General features: G+C 37.9%; 1 protein-coding gene across 4 annotated transcripts; it reads left to right on the top strand.

Moving 5' to 3' along the window:
- The first annotated feature begins 555 nt into the window (after positions 1 to 555).
- Positions 556 to 17076, top strand: LOC113057724 (inositol polyphosphate 5-phosphatase OCRL-1-like). 4 transcript variants are annotated; one of them, XM_026225222.1, is made up of 23 exons: positions 556 to 890; positions 1476 to 1555; positions 4510 to 4601; positions 4891 to 4929; positions 5315 to 5428; positions 6102 to 6251; positions 6399 to 6717; positions 6800 to 6901; positions 8138 to 8252; positions 8399 to 8515; positions 8747 to 8928; positions 9063 to 9174; positions 9437 to 9546; positions 9651 to 9786; positions 9860 to 9970; positions 10575 to 10740; positions 11163 to 11398; positions 13012 to 13035; positions 13892 to 14008; positions 14085 to 14169; positions 14566 to 14693; positions 15200 to 15311; positions 15396 to 17076. In XM_026225222.1, the coding sequence occupies exons 1-23, from the start codon at positions 846 to 848 to the stop codon at positions 15518 to 15520; spliced, it is 2817 nt and encodes a 938-aa protein (XP_026081007.1). In that variant the 5' UTR covers positions 556 to 845; the 3' UTR covers positions 15521 to 17076. The 4 variants fall into 4 exon arrangements, with proteins under 4 accessions (XP_026081007.1, XP_026081008.1, XP_026081009.1 ...); XM_026225223.1 differs by lacking the exon at positions 13012 to 13035; XM_026225224.1 differs by lacking the exon at positions 4510 to 4601 and having other exon boundaries at positions 871 to 890.
- The last annotated feature ends 2527 nt before the right edge of the window (positions 17077 to 19603 follow it).

Here is a 19603-nt window from a genome sequence, read left to right as displayed (position 1 = left end):
ATAAAATAATAGTGTGCTTATAAAACAATTTATTTGGAATTTGCTTTGAATAAAAAAACATAATTTGTTCTGGGTGTGACTGAAATAATAATACACTTGCATTACACACACACACACAAAGTTATGCACCCAAAAAGACGCCCACAAGCCCTATATCCATTTGGATATTTGAGATTTAGCAACAACTTCCTCTCTGATTAATATCAGGGCGTTTGACGGAAACTCTACAAAGTCAATATTTAAAGTATGTCGTGACCCATTTTTTTATTGCGAAAAAGTTGAGTATCCATGACGTCCCCAAGCATTGCATAACACGCCCAATGTTGTTGCTGCGTCCGGACAGCGCGGTGATGATGACCTCGGAACTCATACTTGACCGGTTATGTTTTGTAACATATTTTTGCCAAACCCGAACATCACTCGAGATGTCATTTAACTATTAACGCGACAACAGAACCGTTCCCTTGTCGAGGCGATAACTCAACAGTCTCGTTCCCGCCTATCAGGGAACCGAGGATACGATAGTAAACCGGAGACGTTTTCTCTGAGGTTCAAAGACACCGCACGGGCTCACAATCTGACGCGCGCTCTTTTACGTCACTGCTTTTTGGAATAGCGAGTGTAACTTTTCATTGATTGTTTTGTTTTTACCACCCGTGTTTATTAAAACCCCGTTTTACGGGTTAAATTATTTCCCGATAGAGATCCGTCTCAATCAGCCCGGAAGGCCAGCACAGCATGCGAGGTGAGGGGTGGAGCCTGACATGAGAAAACCCTCGCGCTGAGTTGTTTAGCCTGTTAGCTAGCCGCCTGACGGCTTTAATTCAGAACATTTAACAACATTCATGATGGAGTCTTCACTCGGGATATCCGATAGCCAGTGTTTGGCCGTATCCTTTATTTGGAAACTCGGTTGTTCATTTAATTTTGTAAAGAGCAGTAGCTGTGTAATTTAGCCGTGTCTTGTTAGCCTAGTTCAGCTAGTAGCTGTAATGGTAAAAAATAACAATTATTTTCGTCTCGTCAGTGTATTAAAGAGCCTGAACCGAATTCAGATGTTGTCATCTGGGTTGCCGTTTTCTCTCTGCTGTCTGACATAATTCATACACAAGCGTCTCATGGTGAGCGTTTTGTTTGACCATGCTTTTATATTTCTTAGGAATAACTTGAACATCATTGCGTGACATTGTTGTCACTTGATATGATGTGTCTGTAAGTTACGACATTATAGATGTTACAGAACAGGGGCTGTTTATTATGAGAGTAGCGCCTTTAATGATTTTTTTTTAATGTATATCTTGAAGTATGATGGAGATTTTCACTAATCTTTTATTACTTACCCATAAAGTCCAACAAGTTCTTTGATTGTGTGAGAGAGGGAGCATGGGAGAGCCACGAGACGTCTCACTTTCCACCCTATTCCCTTTCCCTCTGCCTCCAGCTATTCAATTGAATCCTTAACAGTGATTTTACAGACTGTCAGAGGACATGAGCTCAGAAACGGACAAAAAGAACCAAGACTCCTGTCCCTGTTAGAGTGTTCTGGACAGTTCAAGTGAGTAGACTGTTTAATCTCAGTTTTCATTCCACTTGATTCACATGGTTTTGCTGTTATACTAAACAGTGCTTTTGTGGAAAACAGGATTTGTTGAGAAATATGAGCATCAGAAATAAATTTCCTTTCAATCTGATGTACGTGATTCTTGATCTTCAGCAACTTTGTTGTAGTCTCTCATTCACTACTGGTTTATCCAACTGTGACAACCTCTGCTTCTATGAAAGATGAATGTGAAAGAACTGTGAATTGCATATTGCCCTAGATGCTGGTTGCTATAGGTGTCAGAAGACTCTGTGAAAGATTGTGCGATGAGGCAGTGTGGCTTTCGTTGTGTGTTTGGTGGATGCCAGCGTGCTGCCCATTATTCTGCATTCCACCTCGGTGTCCTGGAGCCTAATAGGCCTCACATGAGCACACAAACTCTTTAACTGCATTAAAACTGTACACACTCTGCTTTATGCAAAGCTCAAGAATTGCCTGGGCAAAAGACGTCACAGATGTTATTTTTTGAATACATCCATTTGTGTAATGAAAAGGATCTCATAATAATTAGAACAAAGTGCACAGTTGATATTTCAGACATTGACTGTGAGTATTAGGCATTAGATGTTAAAATATGCATTGAGAGGGTAGCACTTTATTTAACAGTCCTGTTCCTCATGTACATACTATGTACTTATTATAGTTATTACAATAACTATGTAATAACTAGGTACTAACCCTGAACCTACCCCTAAACCTAACCCTACCCCATCTAGTTACCTTGTGATACCAGAACTTTCTTAGATAAATACACTGTAAGTACACTATAAGTACATGTTAGTACACGTACTGTAAAATAAAGTGCAACCGAAATCTTTTATGCAAATTGCTTTTGTAGTTAGTCATGCTTTACAAAACTCTTGGATTATGGGAAATCAGTTAGAGCAGTGGTTCCCAATCCTGATTCTTGAGAACCTCCAACACTGCACATTGTAGGTGTCTCTCTAATCAAATACACCTCGTTAGCTCATTCATAAAAATTAAGACCTCAAGTGTTTGTGTCAGATATGAAGCACATCGAAAATCTGCCATGTTGGGGTTCTCCAGGATCAGGATCGGGAACCACAAAGTTAGAGCAACAAATGAAGACTAAAGTGATAGTTTACATAAAAATGACAATAATTTAGGCATTTATTCACAAATAAACATTGATCATCACCTATACATAGAGCACAAAAAATACAGTCAATGGCAGCTCAACTGTACCTTGCTTGACGTGCAAGAACAAACTTAATTGGTTATTGAGGAAACTGAAACATGCTTGTGTGACACAAGAACAAACACACTCAAGCTTTCCTTTACCGTATTTGATTAGCTCTATTTATGTACAGTGCTTTGATCAGTGTTTAAATGTTTAGTGCCAAAATTATTACATCTCAGGTTTCAGGTTTCTCTTCAGGTTTGTGGTTAATAGCTGAGCAAAAGTCTTATGGGTTTGCAACAACGTAAGGGTGAGCAGATGAGAACGCAATTTTAATTTCACCTGAACTGCTAGAGCATCTTTGTATAGATCACTGAAGGTATTACCAGCTAATAAAAGTATATAATGTTTCATTTCGCCGGAGAACCTTTGGGGTGGATGGGGAGTGCTTGAACTGCAAAACAATTTTGAGTTGTGTAGATAATGAAATGTTAATGAGGCAGCAAATGACACTTTTTAACCTCTGAGAATAAGGAAATATTTTTGGCATTAGCAGATTATAACCATCATCGCTACACTGGGCTATTATTTGTATTGATTGAATGTGAGATTGCTTAGTAATTCTAGGCCAAATTTCCCTTGTTCATGAGTGCTGCGTTTCCTGGCAACAGCATCCATTACAGCAATTAGCGTCTTCTGAGACTGAATGAGAGGGGCTCACAGGCAGCAGAGGGGTTCTAGTCTTGTCTGCATGCGTTTGCAGAGCACACTTTAGGCAGTGATATCTGAAGGTTTTTCCAATAATCCACTGTAATTTAGTTTTTCATGTAGTGTAATGTAGGTAAGACCATGTTGAGAGGAATCTGATGCCCTGGAGTTGGCACTGTTATTGTCAGAGTGAAATATAGTCTGCAATTAGCCCTCCAATATGCATTTAGCCGGCTGCATTTCCATAAGCTTCCCTCCACCCTCTACATTCTGAAGATACATTTTTGATGAGATAAGATTATGATGGACCATAGTGGAACTATGAGAGATACAATACCATTCAAAAGTTTGAGGTCAGTAAGATTTGACAATGTCTCTTGTGTTCACTAATGCTGCATTTTATTTGATCACAATTACAGTAAAAACAGCAACCCTGTGAAATAATATTCTCACAATTTAAAAATAACAATTTTCTATTGTAATATTTTTTAAAATGTATTATTGTGATGACAAAGCTGACTTTTCTTTTCTTCGGTGTCACACGATCCTTCAGAAATCATTCTTATATGCTAATATGATTCGCTGCTCAAGAAACATCTATTCTAATTATTAATAATGTTAAACAGTTGTGCTGCTTAATACTTTTGCTGAAACCTGGATGTAGTTTTTTTTTTTTTTGATTCTTTGATGAATAGAAAGTTCAAAAGAACAGCATTTATTTGAAATGGAAATCTTTTGTAACATTATAAATATATTGTAGCATTAAAATGTCTTCTCCATGTCACTTTTGATGAATCTCCTTAAAAAAATGAAATCGAACTGACCCTAAACTGTTGAATGATACTCTACAGTGTACCGCATGCTAAACGTATAAACTATTATTATTATTATTATTTTTATTTTTTTGTAAACTGAGCATGCTTCTGTCGAAAAAAAATAAATGTACTGTATAAACCGACTGTGTTAAAATCCTAGGTTAAAATGAATTGATAAAGAAAGTATTGTGAAACCGGTTATGTATTCTTGTACAACATTTCATGAATGAATCTCTTGTTGTTAGGTTGGATATTCTGGCAAATCCTGAAGCAATTGTATCAAGCCCAGTGTCCCAGCTCTCTATCCCCATTAATAACCATTTTCAGGTAGTTCGAGGTAAGCTTCTATTGTCTATTTATACTTTACAGAAGGATTTTTTGTAACCGTGTAAATGCATTTGCTCTCTCCTCACTATAATATTTTCCTCCCTGTTCAAACTCACCTTTGGTCTCTGTCAATGAGGCTTAGATGATAAGCACTGTTTTGAATGATGAAATCTCCCTCTCCAGATCAAATATTTGAAAATCATTTGTCACCATAGAGGGCAGGTTATTTTTATGTTATGTCTTTCCTGGTACAGTCCTCTTAAAATCTGTCCCTGACTTTTTAAAATTTCCTATTTTAGAGATTGAAGAAGTGCTTCTCATTGACATCTCGAATAACAGTAAGTTTTTAATTAGTCCTCTTTTCAGTTGTTTTTTTTTAATATATGATTGCTTGTTTAAAATTATTTTATTTAATCATAGCCAAGTGTCTTATTCAGTTGTCTGCAGTGTGTTGGGATGATTACATCAGCGTAGAATACCCATCAAGTGTTTTTCAAATAATTGTTACATAATTTTAGTTCACTCATCTATTCTGTAAGCAGCTTATTGTAGCAGCATTCAGTTTAAGCAGCTTATTGCTACTCTTATCCATTTAATTTGATCTATATAGATTGTATGAAATTGTAGAAGCTTAAATACACTATTTTTCAATACATAAGTGCTTTTGCTAATGAATAAAATGCATAGCTCGATGTGGGAATATGACACAATGTTCCTCAACAGCGACAATACAGATTCGTCTTCAAGGCGAGCAAACGCCGGAGCTTCTCCTGGAGCTGCAGGATGATGTTCACACTCAGTCCTTCTTACAGCATGTGACGAAGGCCAAACAGCAAGGTGATCCTCCTCATTTTCCCTGCTCAGAATGCAGCCACAAACATCAAGCCACATTTCTTATTTATTAACTACTCTAATCATTTATTTACCAGAGTAACCAACACCCAGATTTATAGGGTTGTTGGTAATGAATGCTTCCTGGAAGAATTTGACCTCAATGTCGGGCAGTAATTTTGACACACATAACTCTTTAGTATTGGTTTACTTTAGTTTATGTTAGTACAACTATAATCAAGTCAAAGGTTAAGCCACCAACAAAAAAAAAAACCTAGTCCTTGCTAGATTTTTAGAAATCTAATTAAAGATTTTTATATTCGTTCTTATAAGGAGATTTGAAAAAAGAAAGATCATGTCCAGATCAGGGAAACATTTAAAGTAAAAAAACCATGAAAACCTGCTTTTCTTGTTTTGTTTTTCTTTTGGTTGTTGTTTATTCTGACAGGTTGATTTGATCCTTCTTAGGCTGTTTGAATGTACAGATTTTTAGTCTTGCATCAAAGTGTTTATGCCTACTGTTCACTGAAGCAGACCTGTGCTTTACTGTCCACTCTTGAAAGTAGAGCTGCCTAAACTAAAATGGTGACAATATGAAATATTTTTCAATGCTGAAGACATTTTAAAAGCCATTCACCATAACTACATGAAACATCACTGTTAAATGGTCCACCTTTAGCTGAGAGGAAGAGTTCACTGCCCAGAAAGATGGAGCCTGTTGTACCTGTTCCGGTCAAAGACTGCATTCCAGTCCCACCTCAAAGAGGAACCTCCAAATCCACCTCAAATAACATCAACAATAGCACTTTAGTAAAGCCCTCAAACACAGGTATGTTATAAAAAAAAATGGCACAAATAATACAAGAGCATTACCATTTCTACATTGGGTTACATGGGTAGATAAATCAAAGACAGTAGTTGCTAGTGAACACTTTGTCGCTTACAATCTTGCTGGTCTGTTCCTCTCTGTTTATAGACTCCGCCCTCTCACTGACCACAGATTTTGGCTTTGAAGAGAAGAAGAACAAGAAAAACCGTATAATTGCGCAACGAGGGCCACCTCCTCCACCACTGCCCCCTCTTCCCCCTCGCAAGGGCACATTTACACCATCGAATAATGTCACGGCAGGCCCAACTACTAAAGAAAGGCCACCATCTGCACAAAACTCTGACAGCCCTTCCAGCTACACCATGAGACAGGCCATGATGAGCACCCACGCAGGGTCAAGGGAAGGCCTTCTTAAGTATCGTCTCAACAAGAAGGAGAAAGAATACGTGGACATTAAGAACTTCAGGTAAATGTAACAGGCCTGAAAATGTGTGATTGATTTTGTTTTTACTGATTCCTGGCATTTGACTTGAGTCACTGTTTTACAGGTTCTTCATTGGCACTTGGAATGTCAATGGTCAGTCTCCTGACAGCAGTCTTGAGCCCTGGCTATGTCGTGACCCAGACCCTCCAGATGTCTACGCACTGGGGTGAGTGGCAGAACATGGAGTCCTTGCTCCACTGGAAACACATTTGGAGCATGCAGATGGGGCAGTGTTTGGGAAACCTGTTTGAAAACAGTCATTATAGTTGTAATTTTGAGTACAGTGGGACAGACATTAAATATTGTACATCAAGGCTCCAGAATAAATATTTGCATTATTTGACTATTTTTACTGCTGGTGCGAATTTTTTTTTAGTGAGATCACACTGGAGCGACTGCCGAATTTTTATATAATTATATTTAAAATCAATGCACAGGTCGATTTTGTTAACGGCGCATCCAGTCAGTCTCTGTTTTCGCTACCCCTCCCCCGCTATTCTATCATCCTCTCAGGTATTCGCACTCACTCAGCCTGGTTTATACTTGCCACGTCAGCACAAGCGTGAAGGCAAAAATGACATGAATATTGAGGAAACTATGGATGGTTTTCAAGCTAAAGTAAAAGACCGCTTCTTAAACCAATGAAGGTGAACGTTGGTATTTTTGTGGGGGGATAAAAACATGCAAGCACTGGCACCGACAGCAAGTGTAGTTTTACTTTTCCTTTTGTTTTCTTTTTGAAAAGCTTTTTATCTTTGCTGTTTATCTCGTGTTACACTATGGAGGCTGTTGTTTTTTGATTCCTCAGTGTTTGCTAAACGTTCTGTAATTTATTCGTCTGTATATAATAAAGCATGTGGAGTATCTTATTCGTTTTGGTTAATAAACATTTTGTAAGCTAGTTTGTCAATGTATCTTACTGTTTTATTGTTGTGCTTTTCACTTAAGAATAACAGTGAATCCATATTTTGTTTTAGTCTTACAAAGTGAACGGTGTGTAGATGTATGCAAGCCAAACAGACAATTATATTTTCTTGTAAAAGTGACAACAAGATTGTGAATTCGAAAGTGAAAGCATCCGAAGTCTGGCTTATAGCATGGCAAAAGAGGAACTCCCATTCACAAAATTCAAATCACAAATAACACTACTGATGAAAAAGAACAAGTTGAATGTTAACCGTTTCCATATAACTATAAACTATGATAAAAGTTCATCAGCATGCATTGATTAATCACATGTTGTAAATATTGCGACCAAATCATGTGCTCGTGCAACTGAAAAAGTTAGGTGCAAAAGAGCGACCAGTGGGAAGAATTAAGTCTGGAGCCCTGTACATTATTAATTGTCCATTCGTAGATTTGATTGATTATGCTCATGTTGATTTGTTCTGTTATTTGGCAGATTTCAGGAGCTGGACCTGAGCACAGAGGCCTTTTTCTATATGGACTCATCCAAAGAACAGTTATGGGTTGAGGCAGTAGAGAAAAGCCTCCATCATAAAGCCAAATACAAACAGGTGAGCAAACGACAACTGATTTTTGCTCTTCAACATTTAAAATGCAAAGAACAGTCTAGTTTTTACCGTGGTCAACTGAAGAAAGTATGTGGTGCTTGTTTTTATTTTATGTGAACTTTTCATGAGGCTCTGTATCCTGTCTTCAGATCCGTATCATTCGCCTAGTGGGAATGATGCTGGTGGTGTATGTCAACAAGGAGCACGAACATCACATTCGAGAGGTGGCTTCTGAGTCTGTGGGAACTGGCCTCATGAATAAAATGGTGCGTTTGAATTTGTAACAATAGGAAGTGGTTTGTCAAAACAGGAAGTACTTCTAGCCTATCAGTTGGCATATAATTTGTATCTTTTGTTGTGTTTGCATTAAATATAGTGTAATCTTAGAGGGTTATCGATTACACGAATTACTGAAATAACCCCAAAGCTAATGATGCAGTAGATCAGTGTCCGTGTCTTGATAATATTAATCCACTTTTGTTGTTCCATTTCTGTAGGGGAATAAAGGAGGAGTTGCTGTGCGCTTTGTGTTCCATAATACTAGCTTCTGCTTCGTAAACTCTCACTTGGCGGCTCATGTGGATGATTATGAGCGGCGGAACCAGGACTACAAAGACATATGTGCCCGCATGAGTTTCCACCTGCTGGAATATCCACCTCTAAGTATAGTCAAACATGAGTGAGTGTCCCAGACATCTGGTTATACAGAGTGGCCATTTTTGAAACTGATTTTCTGTGATTAGATAACGGAACTTTATAGCTAATGTTGGGTCTATGTTTAAATGGTTCGGTGTTATGATTTCTCTTCTTAAGTGTGGTGATTTGGCTTGGAGATCTCAACTACAGGCTCTGTTTTCCTGAAGTTGGGGACGTAAAAAAACTTATTGCTGAGAAGGAGCTGCGGAGGCTTCAGGAGTATGATCAGGTGAGACCTTGCAATGATGCTACTTTATAATATCATTATCGTTTCACTCTTTCTTAATATTTGTAATTAAAAAACAAATTTGTGTTCATTAGTGTTTTTTAACTGTGTTTATATGGTTAAGTTTATCTTCTGTTGCTTCTTTTTCTTTTACTGTGTGTGTGTGTGTGTGACAATGGAATGTTCTTTAAGTGGTAGCCAAATACAGGCATACTTCCATTTTTGGTCTAAAAGCTACTTAATAGCATCTTTTTCATTTTGTCAGCTGAACATCCAGAGAAAGACTAAACGTGCCTTTACTGACTTCATGGAAGGGGAGATTAATTTCTGCCCAACTTACAAATATGATGCTAAATCAGACCGATGGGACTCAAGGTAAAGTTCTTGGAGATTAGGACCTCTTCCTTTATACATCATTGTTTGATGATCTTAAAATGAAAAGAATTGACGTGACATGATTTGGTTTTTGTCGTCCACAGTGGGAAGTGTCGAGTCCCTGCCTGGTGCGACCGTATCCTCTGGAGGGGGAGCAATGTGAAGCAGCTTCACTACCGCAGTCACATGGAGCTGAAGACCAGTGACCACAAACCTGTCAGCGCTCTCTTCAGTATCGGGGTGAGGTTTACTGTTTTAATCTTGCTCCTATAAAGGAGTTGAGAGCATCATATTGATTTTATGTGTGCTGCAGGTGAAGATGGTGATTGAGCATCGCTATAAGAAGGTGTTCGAAGAGATTGTGCGGGAAATGGACAGGATGGAAAATGACTTTCTGCCTTCTCTGTCCCTAACAAAACGGGAGGTGGGTAATGACAGAAAGCCAGACAGGGGAGTGTTTCCTCTGACAAACTGTCTCTGCATCGATCCACTGTCCTGTCTCCAGTCTTTCTGAGATCCCACTATATATATATATATATATAATGTATATCAGTGGAGGATCAATAATGTTTGCTCAATCTTTCAATCAATCAATCAAAAATCAAAGTATTTCTCTGGACTGCAAGTGTATTATGGGCTGATCATAATTGTGTCTTAATTGCTTTCAGACTAAATGCACCAGGCTATGTCTTTAAAATAAAAGAAAGAAGAAAATACAGTAAAAAATAAATTGATCTGCATCAGTGCCCACCCAAATCAGTGCATACTGAGGATATGTTGTAATTCATTTATAAATGTAAAATATATTATGGTATCAACACAAATATTAAGCAGCAGAACTGTTTTTAACATTGATCATAATAAGAATTTTTTTTGAGCTCCAAATCAGCATATTAGCATACTTTCTAAAGGATAATTTGACACTGAAGAATGGCTGCTGTATATTCAGCTTTGCCAAAAACATTTTGAATGGTATTGTATGTGCTTACAGCGTCATTTTCATGTTGCACCTGTTCTTTATCCCATAGTTCACTTTTGAGAATGTGAAGTTCCGTCAGCTTCAGCGTCAGAGTTTTCTCATCACTAATGACGGACAGGTTGCTTGCACCTTCGCCTTCATTCCCAAACTCAATGATTCGCAATACTGTAAGCCCTGGCTACGTGCTGAGCCCAGTGAAGGGGTACTAGACCCTAGTAAGTATCTCAAATGGCATCAAATTTAAATGAATGTTGTAGTTGACAAGTACAAAGTGTTTGATTTAAAATTCCTTTTATCCTTTACTGTGTAAAAAAAAAATAATAAAAAAAATAATGCAATTTCATGGAAACTTTTTTGAAAAAATATTCCATTTAGATGTCAGTATAATGTCAGTGTAATTAATTTGCATCCATGTCCAGAAGGACCACAGAATTTTATGGAAAATATGTGAAATTTGTTCACCATCGTTTTGTGAATGGGTCATTTTGCCAAATGATGAAAACGAGAATAAATAAATTGCCTTTTAAAGTGTCTTGTCAGCTGGCCATATACAGTTTAAAAAAACATGATGTATTTTTTTAATTCATGTGCAGAACGTGCATCCTCCACATTATCTATATATTCCTATTCCTTGTAGATGAGGCAATGGAGATCTTCCTGGAGGTGTATGTCAGTAAAGACTCTGTGATGCTGCTAAACTCTGGTGAGGATCAAATCGAGGACATCCTGGTGCTTCATCTGGACCGAGGGAAAGACTACTTCATCACTATTGCGGGAAACTACCTGCCCAGTTGTTTCGGCACATCTTTAGAGACCCTGTGCCGTATGAAGAAGCCCATCCGTGAGATCCCCATCACCAAACTCATCGATCTGGTGAGGCACAGGCCACAGCTTCAGTTGATTAGATGGATTATAATCACACAGGTTACAGGAATTCTTCCCCCAGATTTTAGATGTCCAGGGATACAGGATTCTTCTTTGAGGCTATAATGAGGAAGTCCATAAATAAATGTTTTTATGGGATGCAGGTTGTTCAGAACCAGTAGGTCATCATGCAAACCACCCGTGCTGTTCGTAACATTTCCATTTGCTTCTATTTTCTCAAAATATGGTTAGTTTTTAATTAGAGAGTAGTCTTCTTTAGTTATTTTCTGTCTTTGCTGTTCAGTTATCACATTTGATAAGGTTGGGAATCGTTAGAAATGTTCCGGTTCCACCTAATGGTTCCGGTTCCATTAAAATCATTAAACAACTATTAAAAATGCACAATACTCAACTACTCAATGCTCAATACTGTTCATTACTTACTGTCAAATTAATTTAAAGGTAGGAAATGTCAAAATTCAACATATATTACAATATAAAAATGTTCAGGTTCTGATTCTGGTTCTATTTAAATGAACTATTATTATGTTTTTTACTATTTTACCTTCATTGAATGTAGTGTTGCTGGAAGGTAAGTAATGTTGAGTAATGCTAGTCCATCGATCAGCATGTGCGTCAAAGTTGATATTTTTTTATACCAAGTAGCTGGTTGGCCAAATAATCCCTTGAGGACTAAGACACTTGTTCATTTCCCTAAATTAATGAACTATAAACTGCTATACTTATATAATCATGTATACACACTCTCCATAAAACTCCATATTTTACAAATAATAATGCAGTCAGGAGATGGTGTGATGCAATGAGTGGTTTCCACATTTTTAAACATTTAAAATGCATGAAAATAAATATTTTCTATCACTTTGTTTATCACTCTTGAAATGACCTGTACACTAAATAATCTAGCCCTCATACTTGCATAACAATAGCAGTCTATTTATTTAGTGGTCCAAGCTGAAGTCAGTTTGTACTTTAATGACAATATGAGATGAATATTATGTAATTTAGCGGCACGCTACCGGTACATGTACAGTCAGACAAAACGACATGCACAGTTATCAAAGGCGCGAGTACAAGTACAGTCAAGGGAAACGTGTTCGGCAGTTAAAGACGCAATGCGGCACATCGCGACTGTGGAATGTGTTTCATTGGAAACAATTTCCTCCGTAATTAAAGAGGCAGGGCGGCGTTTCTGTTATTCTGTTTGTGACATCCCTTACGGGAAAAGCCAAATCATCAGAACACAGCACTTGGTCACGTGTTGCACCAAAACCGTTTTCGGAACCGAAACTTAGATATTGGTTCTGGTTCTGGTTCTTTTAAAAAAACAGAACCTGTTCTGAATAAATAAAAAGAATATTCTACCAGGTTGAACTGGTTCTGAATAAGAACTGGTTCCACTTATCCACTGAATAAGAACCGGTTCTCGGTTCCCAACCCTACCTTTGATTGCCAAAAGCTGCTTATCTGTGATTTTGTAATACTGGCTCAGTGTTCTCACTGTTGGTTTCTCTATGGTCTCATCTCTGTCAATTCTTTGAATCCTTTCTCCTCTGACTTCTCCTTTCCGACCAATCATTCTGGGTCTGCATGACTCTCAGGGAGAGGATAGCTGCATGGAAAAGGTAAAGTCCCTATTTATCCACAGAAAATATGTATTAGGTTATGCAATAGGACAGCTGCAATCATTGTGACCTACATGTGTGATAGTGGGTGACTTTGTCCTGCTTTTAAACGTTTGTGCCAGTGTGACAGTGTCTCGATGAGCTTGCCTGTTCCTACGGGTCAGCTTGCTGCAGTCACTCTGCTGGTTCAGGCTAATGAAAGTCACTGAGGCTTGAATCTCTCAGCTTGAATTCTACCCCTCCTTTCCTCACCCAGCTCACTGCTCACCAGCCAGCGATATTAGATTAGTAGAGAGAGAATTGCATGAGTCCTCTTATATTGTTCATTGGTCTTGGGGCTGTCACTTATTTCCATGTAATACAATTCTGCGTCTGTAGAAGAGAGAGAGAGTGCAATACTATTTGTCACCTTTTTCAAATGTCAAATGGATGAATTTGTTCATCCATTGCTGTTATATGCTCTAAAATTTAAACAAAGTGGCCATTGTCCAGGTTGTACTGGAACCATATTAACAAACATCTTTTATTTAAAGGCACTTTCCACAAAAAGGGTACAAGTAAAATTAAAATAAAAAACAATATTACATTATATGTATTTAATGTATATAATATTTCACACTATTAATGTTTTTACTATTTTTAAATGTAGCTTTGGTGAGCATAAGAAACTTTCAAAAAGATTAAAATATTTTTAAGAATTATTTTTTTAGTTATTTTTGGCAGAAAGGCATGCAGTTCCATTTAATTAAATATCAGTAAAACTAAAAGTCAATGTTTTAATATTTTGTGGTACCTTATGTCTCTGTTAATACATTAGTTAATACAGTAAGAAAGTGATCTTTTTTCTATTTCACAGGAGAAATGCCGGCTTAATTTCTTGTTGTACAGTTCTGGAACAGAGGATAACCCTCTGAAGATTCCCAAAGAGGTCTGGTTGCTTGTTAATCACCTCTACACAAAGGCCTGCCAGCAGGTAAATAAAATAAAGCATGAATGCTCCAATGGTTAACCATAACATCTCAAATAACTGAGTATTTTTTTATACACAGGAGGACCTTTTCCAGACCCCTGGCCTGCAAGATGATCTACAAAGTATTATTGACTGCTTGGACACCAGCATTCCTGAATCCATCCGTATCCTTTCCCACCACAATATAAATATAAATATGTTTATAAATGAAAAGGATGATTTTCCCAGCAAATAGATTAATGTTTGGTACTCTGTACAAACCTTTTTAAAGGACTTTCAGAAATGCTAATGTCTGTCACATCAGTGAATGTGACCGAGTGGCAACCTTTAAAACTGCTTTTACTGGCTGGACTCTCCCACACAATTCATCCCTCTGCAGCTGAGGGACTGAGAATGTTTCCTCTGTCCTACTGTAATGGTGCTCCAGACATCCCTTGAGACACTGTGTACTTTCTTTTCTCTCCCTGTCTTTTCCTTTTTCTCACTGCTGTATTTTCTCTTCCTGATGCTAAAATGTGCATTCTCACTGTTCACCGTGGTTCTCCTTGACAATTGGTTAGCTGGCTCGAATCACTCAGTTGCCGAAGCACTATTGATTTTCTTGGAGGCTCTTCCTGAGCCTGTGCTGTGTTACGAACTCTATCAGCGCTGTCTTGAATGTTCTCATGACAGCCGCCTGTGCAAGCAGGTAAACATGGATTAACATGCATGACAGTAACTATACTGGGACTGTCAAGACTATATATTTAATATGCTATTTGTGGTAGGTCTGGCAGTCTATGTTCTTGTTTCAGTTCCTATTCACAAGCTCTCCATATGATTCTGCATTCAGTGTGATTTGATTCTGATTCACTTGGGTGTATTTTATTGTCCATTTTGCTTATATTGAAGAATATTGATGTAACTTATATACAATTAACAATGCAGAGTCTTAACTATGTAGTTCAGTTGCTGTTTTTTTGGTGATAAAAAAAATCCTAAAAACTTTAAATAGCATTTATGTAAAACTATGAATATAACTCACACACACACATTTTGACCATTCAACCATATTTTTTTATCTTATGACAAGCATCTAAAATACAGTGGCTTCCAAAAGTTTGAGGCCACACTGATGAATATAAGATTCAAAGTGCATTTTAAAACAAGAAATAAAGTTCAAGGATTAACTCTTTGTTTTCCTGTAAACGGCAGCTAATATCTCAGCTCCCACGAGCCCATCGCAATGTGTTCCGCTACCTGATGGCCTTCTTGAGAGAATTACTCAAACACTCGATTGACAACAACCTGAACGCCAACCTCCTAGGTGAGTCTGGCTTTCTCTAGTGCCGGCAGATTGCAAACGTTCAAGTGTGCCACTGTTATATCTCTTCTTGTACCTCTTCACCAGCTACTCTCTTCGCAAGCCTCCTCATTCGGCCGCCTCCCAACCTCGCTGGCAAACAGACGCAACACGATCGTCAGAAAACCAGTGACTTCATACTGGGCTTCCTGATGGGAGGCGACGAAGACTGAGGAAGAGGACTGCAGAACGAGGTGTCATGTCTTCTCTCAGAGGTGTTCAGGTGAAGCAAAAAGGCACTCGAGGTGTGTTTGTGGCTGGTCCTCTGGGAGATATTTGGGCCACCCTGCACTAAGCTGGCTAACAGCCTCCGTGATGAAAGTTTGACACTGTTGGGTAGTGCCTTTTTTGCACAGACACTGCCCATTAGTTTCGTTACGCTGTTCTTTTGTTCCTTCTACAGAGGAATATGTGTCAGTTAATTTCTGTAGTATTAATAACTACAATTTAACCCTTACAAACCTCATCTTTTTGACTAGCGTCTATAATGCTATGTACAACCCCACTTTCTCTAGTTTTAGTCTCTGGATCAGAGTGCTGTAATGCCAAATCCGATATTCCCAGCCAGATTTGACTGATTGTGTGTGAATGGGACTCATGGGCACTAAAAAGAATGACTTTGTTACACTAAAGGAAAGCAGTGTTGTGGAGATTGCATTGACTGCTGCTGCCAGGTTAAATGCTCCATCAAAGCACCATTTTCCATTTGTCTCATGCTCCCTTCTTTTTCTCCTTCGAAAATTACCTTCACAGAGAAGTGTTTCCTACAAGGTAACTTTGACAGTCGACTACCGTTTGGAGTGGAGGAGAAGTCTGGACTATGATCTTTACTCAGTTCTATCTGAATCATGATGAATCAGCCGGCATTGTCCGTCGTGGTGTGCACGTTATGTATGTTTTCCATTCTCATACACCATTGTCCGCAGCAGTGGGTATTTGGATGTTCTCCACAGATAAATATAAGTCTGTTATTCTTCAGAACCTTGGTCTCTGGTCTCCTTTTCAGTCCGTTATGATGGCACAAACATACCTATGGTTCTTAGTCACCTTGAATAATGGCAATGAGCGGATGTGATTACAGTACCTTCATTAGATCTGGATTCTGGTGCTGAAACATTTAGTCTTTTGTGGTCTTATTCTTTTACAGATCTGTTATGGATCGTGGTATAGAGACGTTAACGTTTTAACTTATGTGCTCACTGGGTCTTTTATTGTCTTTTATCTGTCCTGTCTTGTAATGAAGATGCAGTTATGGTTCTTCTATTTACAGTATGTGAATGGTGATACTAACCCAGACTTGGGGTAATTTTGTGTACGTTTACTGTCTTTGTGTCCTTTGTTGGTGTTGTTTCATGTAACAGTTACGCTTTGTTTTTCTATAGACTTTTTTTTGTTTCTAGTGACAATACCGGAGTGTGTTTATCTCTCTTGAATTCATAATGCACATGATTCTGATGATTCTGCTGGTTTTTAACTTCTTGCACAAAGTCTGGTTTTGTACTACAGTGTGTAAAGAGGAAGTCTCCTCTATTATGCTCGTATTAATCATCGCCCCAATGCTGAAATGTTATTGGAGCACAAACCACCAAAGCTGTTTCTCCACAATGCGTGTGACATTTCCTCAAAATCTCACAGGAAATGTTTTGTGTCAGTCTTGCAACTTGGAAAAAGAGTTGTAAGCAGTTTCTGTCTTGTTGTTCTGCCTTCCCTTACTGTCAGAAAAAAAAAACCACGAATCTAATCTAATCCAGAAAGGTGCATATTAGTAACGTTGGAATAGTAAAATGTGCCTTTTAAGGTACTGATGTGCACCTTTTAGTTGTAAATAAGTTACAAAGATGTCCTTGGGGTTCTGCACCAATGACAAGCTGTTACAATTTGTTCAACACTTAATGAGTGTTGAAAACTAAATAGTGACAATTCTGTGAATGATATTATCTGAGGTTCAATGTTCCCTGATTGTCATGTCTAAATCACTTCACATCCTCTACCATGTTTACCAGCCCTTGTCTGAGCTTTCTGTTGGCCTTTTTTTTTTTTCTTCTAATTTCTGCTTTTGAAAGGACCACTATGGAGCTTGACTGTCTTATTCAAACACTTATAGCCTGGAATCATTCTTCATTGCCAGTAGATGATGTTTCTGGGAGGACCTCATTGCAGGAGACTGAATCAGTGGAACAGAAATGCAAATGGCCATTGCACAGATTTCTGGTGTGCTGTGAGCACCACCTGTTTGTTTTATTGTTGGGTCCTGTCTTTCTATCCATTCAGTTTTTGTAATGATGTTTCTGGTACTTAACAGATGGGTTTCTTGCACATACTTTGTTTTATTTGTGGGGAGGGGCCGGGCATCTAATTTATTCAATGAAATAAAGACATTGTGATCATATTATTTAGTGTTCTGGGATTTTTTTAAACTTTTTTTTTTATTATTATTGGTGCTTGCCAAGTTAATAATTCTTAATAAAGTTATTCAAAGCTGAACTGTCATTGTTTCAGTATAACTGCTTTCTGAAGGAGTGACTTCCAGTCCTGTTGCAGTGGCTGGATTGGTTCTGCTCCGTCTGAAAGTTTTATCTTCTGATGATGTTCCTCTAATTAGTCCACCTTGTGTTCAGCGGAGATCCCACAAGTGCCTGTGACATTCTCAGCCATGGCATCTATAAAGACCCCAGGTTTGTGCGGTTGTCATCTTTTCTTGCTGTCCTGCTGCTGTCATGGCCCTGCTGAGAGTGTCTTCCTACCGTAAGCTCATTTCAGAGAATTCCTCCATATAAACTCATTTTTGTTTCACACTTCACACTGTAGTAATTCTACAGTAGTTGTTGTTGTTATTATAGGTAAAAGTTTGGGGTTGTGACACTTTTTAATGTTTTTGCAAGTCTCTTACGCTCACCAATGCTGCATTTATTTAATAAAAACGTATATTGTAAAATATTACAAAAGTTACTGATTTCTATTTTAATTGTTAAAGCTGAATTTTCCAGCATCACTCCAGTCTTAAGTCACACGATCCTTCAGAAATTATTCTAATATGCTGATTTTTGTGCTCAAGAAATGCAGCCTTGCTGAGTGTCATCTTTCAGAAAAAAAGAAAGTTGTCGTACTCCAGTAATTTTGAATGGTAGTGTATTTAAATGTTTTGTTTCTTAAAATACTGTAATTTGAAACATTGAATAAATAAAAAAAGTTTTCCATTTACTTGTTTGGATGATATTTACCTATTGAGTATTCCAGAGTAATTGGATCATGAGACTTGGGGACTCAAATGTCTCATTGAATAGGGTTATCTTATAAAATAATGGGAGGGATACTGTCTTTACACGCACACATAAATAAATAAATATAAATATATATATATATATACACACACACACACACACACACACACAGAGTACAGACCACAGACCAAAAGTTTGGACACACCTTCTCATTCAAAGAGTTTTCTTTATTTTCATGACTATGAAAATTTTAGATTCACACTGAAGGCATCAAAACTATGAATTAACACATGTGGAATTATATATGGAATTATATTCATAACAAAAAAGTGTGAAACAACTGAAAATATGTCATATTCTAGGTTCTTCAAAGTAGCCACCTTTTGCTTTGATTATTGCTTTGCACACTCTTGGCATTCTCTCGATGAGCTTCAAGAGGTAGTCACCTGAAATGGTCTTCCAACAGTCTTGAAGGAGTTCCCCGAGAGATGCTTAGCACTTGTTGGTCCTTTTGCCTTCTGTCTGCGGTCCAGCTCACCCCTAAACCATCTGGATTGGGTTCAGGTCCGGTGACTGTGGAGGACAGGTCATCACTCTCCTTCTTGGTCAAATAGCCCTTGATGCCTTCAGTGTGACTCTCTTTCATAGTCATGAAAATAAAGAAAACTCTTTGAATGAGAAGGTGTGTCCAAACTTCCAAACTTTTGGTCTGTACTATCTATATATATATATATATATAGACACACACACACACACACACATGTCCACATGTATACAGTCACACACAGAGATACTGTATATCTGGAAACTAGGCATGTATTTCCATCTAAAAACCTAAACTGACTCATGTAACAATGACTTCACTCTGTATTCTTACTTTAAATTCTAAATAAACATAAGCTCTTTTGTGCTTTGGTATTTCCTCTCTTCCTTCAATATTTTGCTTACACAGAAAATAAACAAGCCGTTGATGTCGTGAGACATGAAAATCTTCCCACTCATACACACCCTTGGTTCTGCTGGGTAACAACTATC

The sequence above is a fragment of the Carassius auratus genome, chromosome 39 (assembly GCF_003368295.1).
Source record: "Carassius auratus strain Wakin chromosome 39, ASM336829v1, whole genome shotgun sequence".
Lineage (NCBI taxonomy): Eukaryota > Metazoa > Chordata > Actinopteri > Cypriniformes > Cyprinidae > Carassius > Carassius auratus.
The sequence above is the reverse complement of the archived record's forward strand: the minus strand, read 5'-3'. Positions and strand labels throughout refer to the sequence as shown.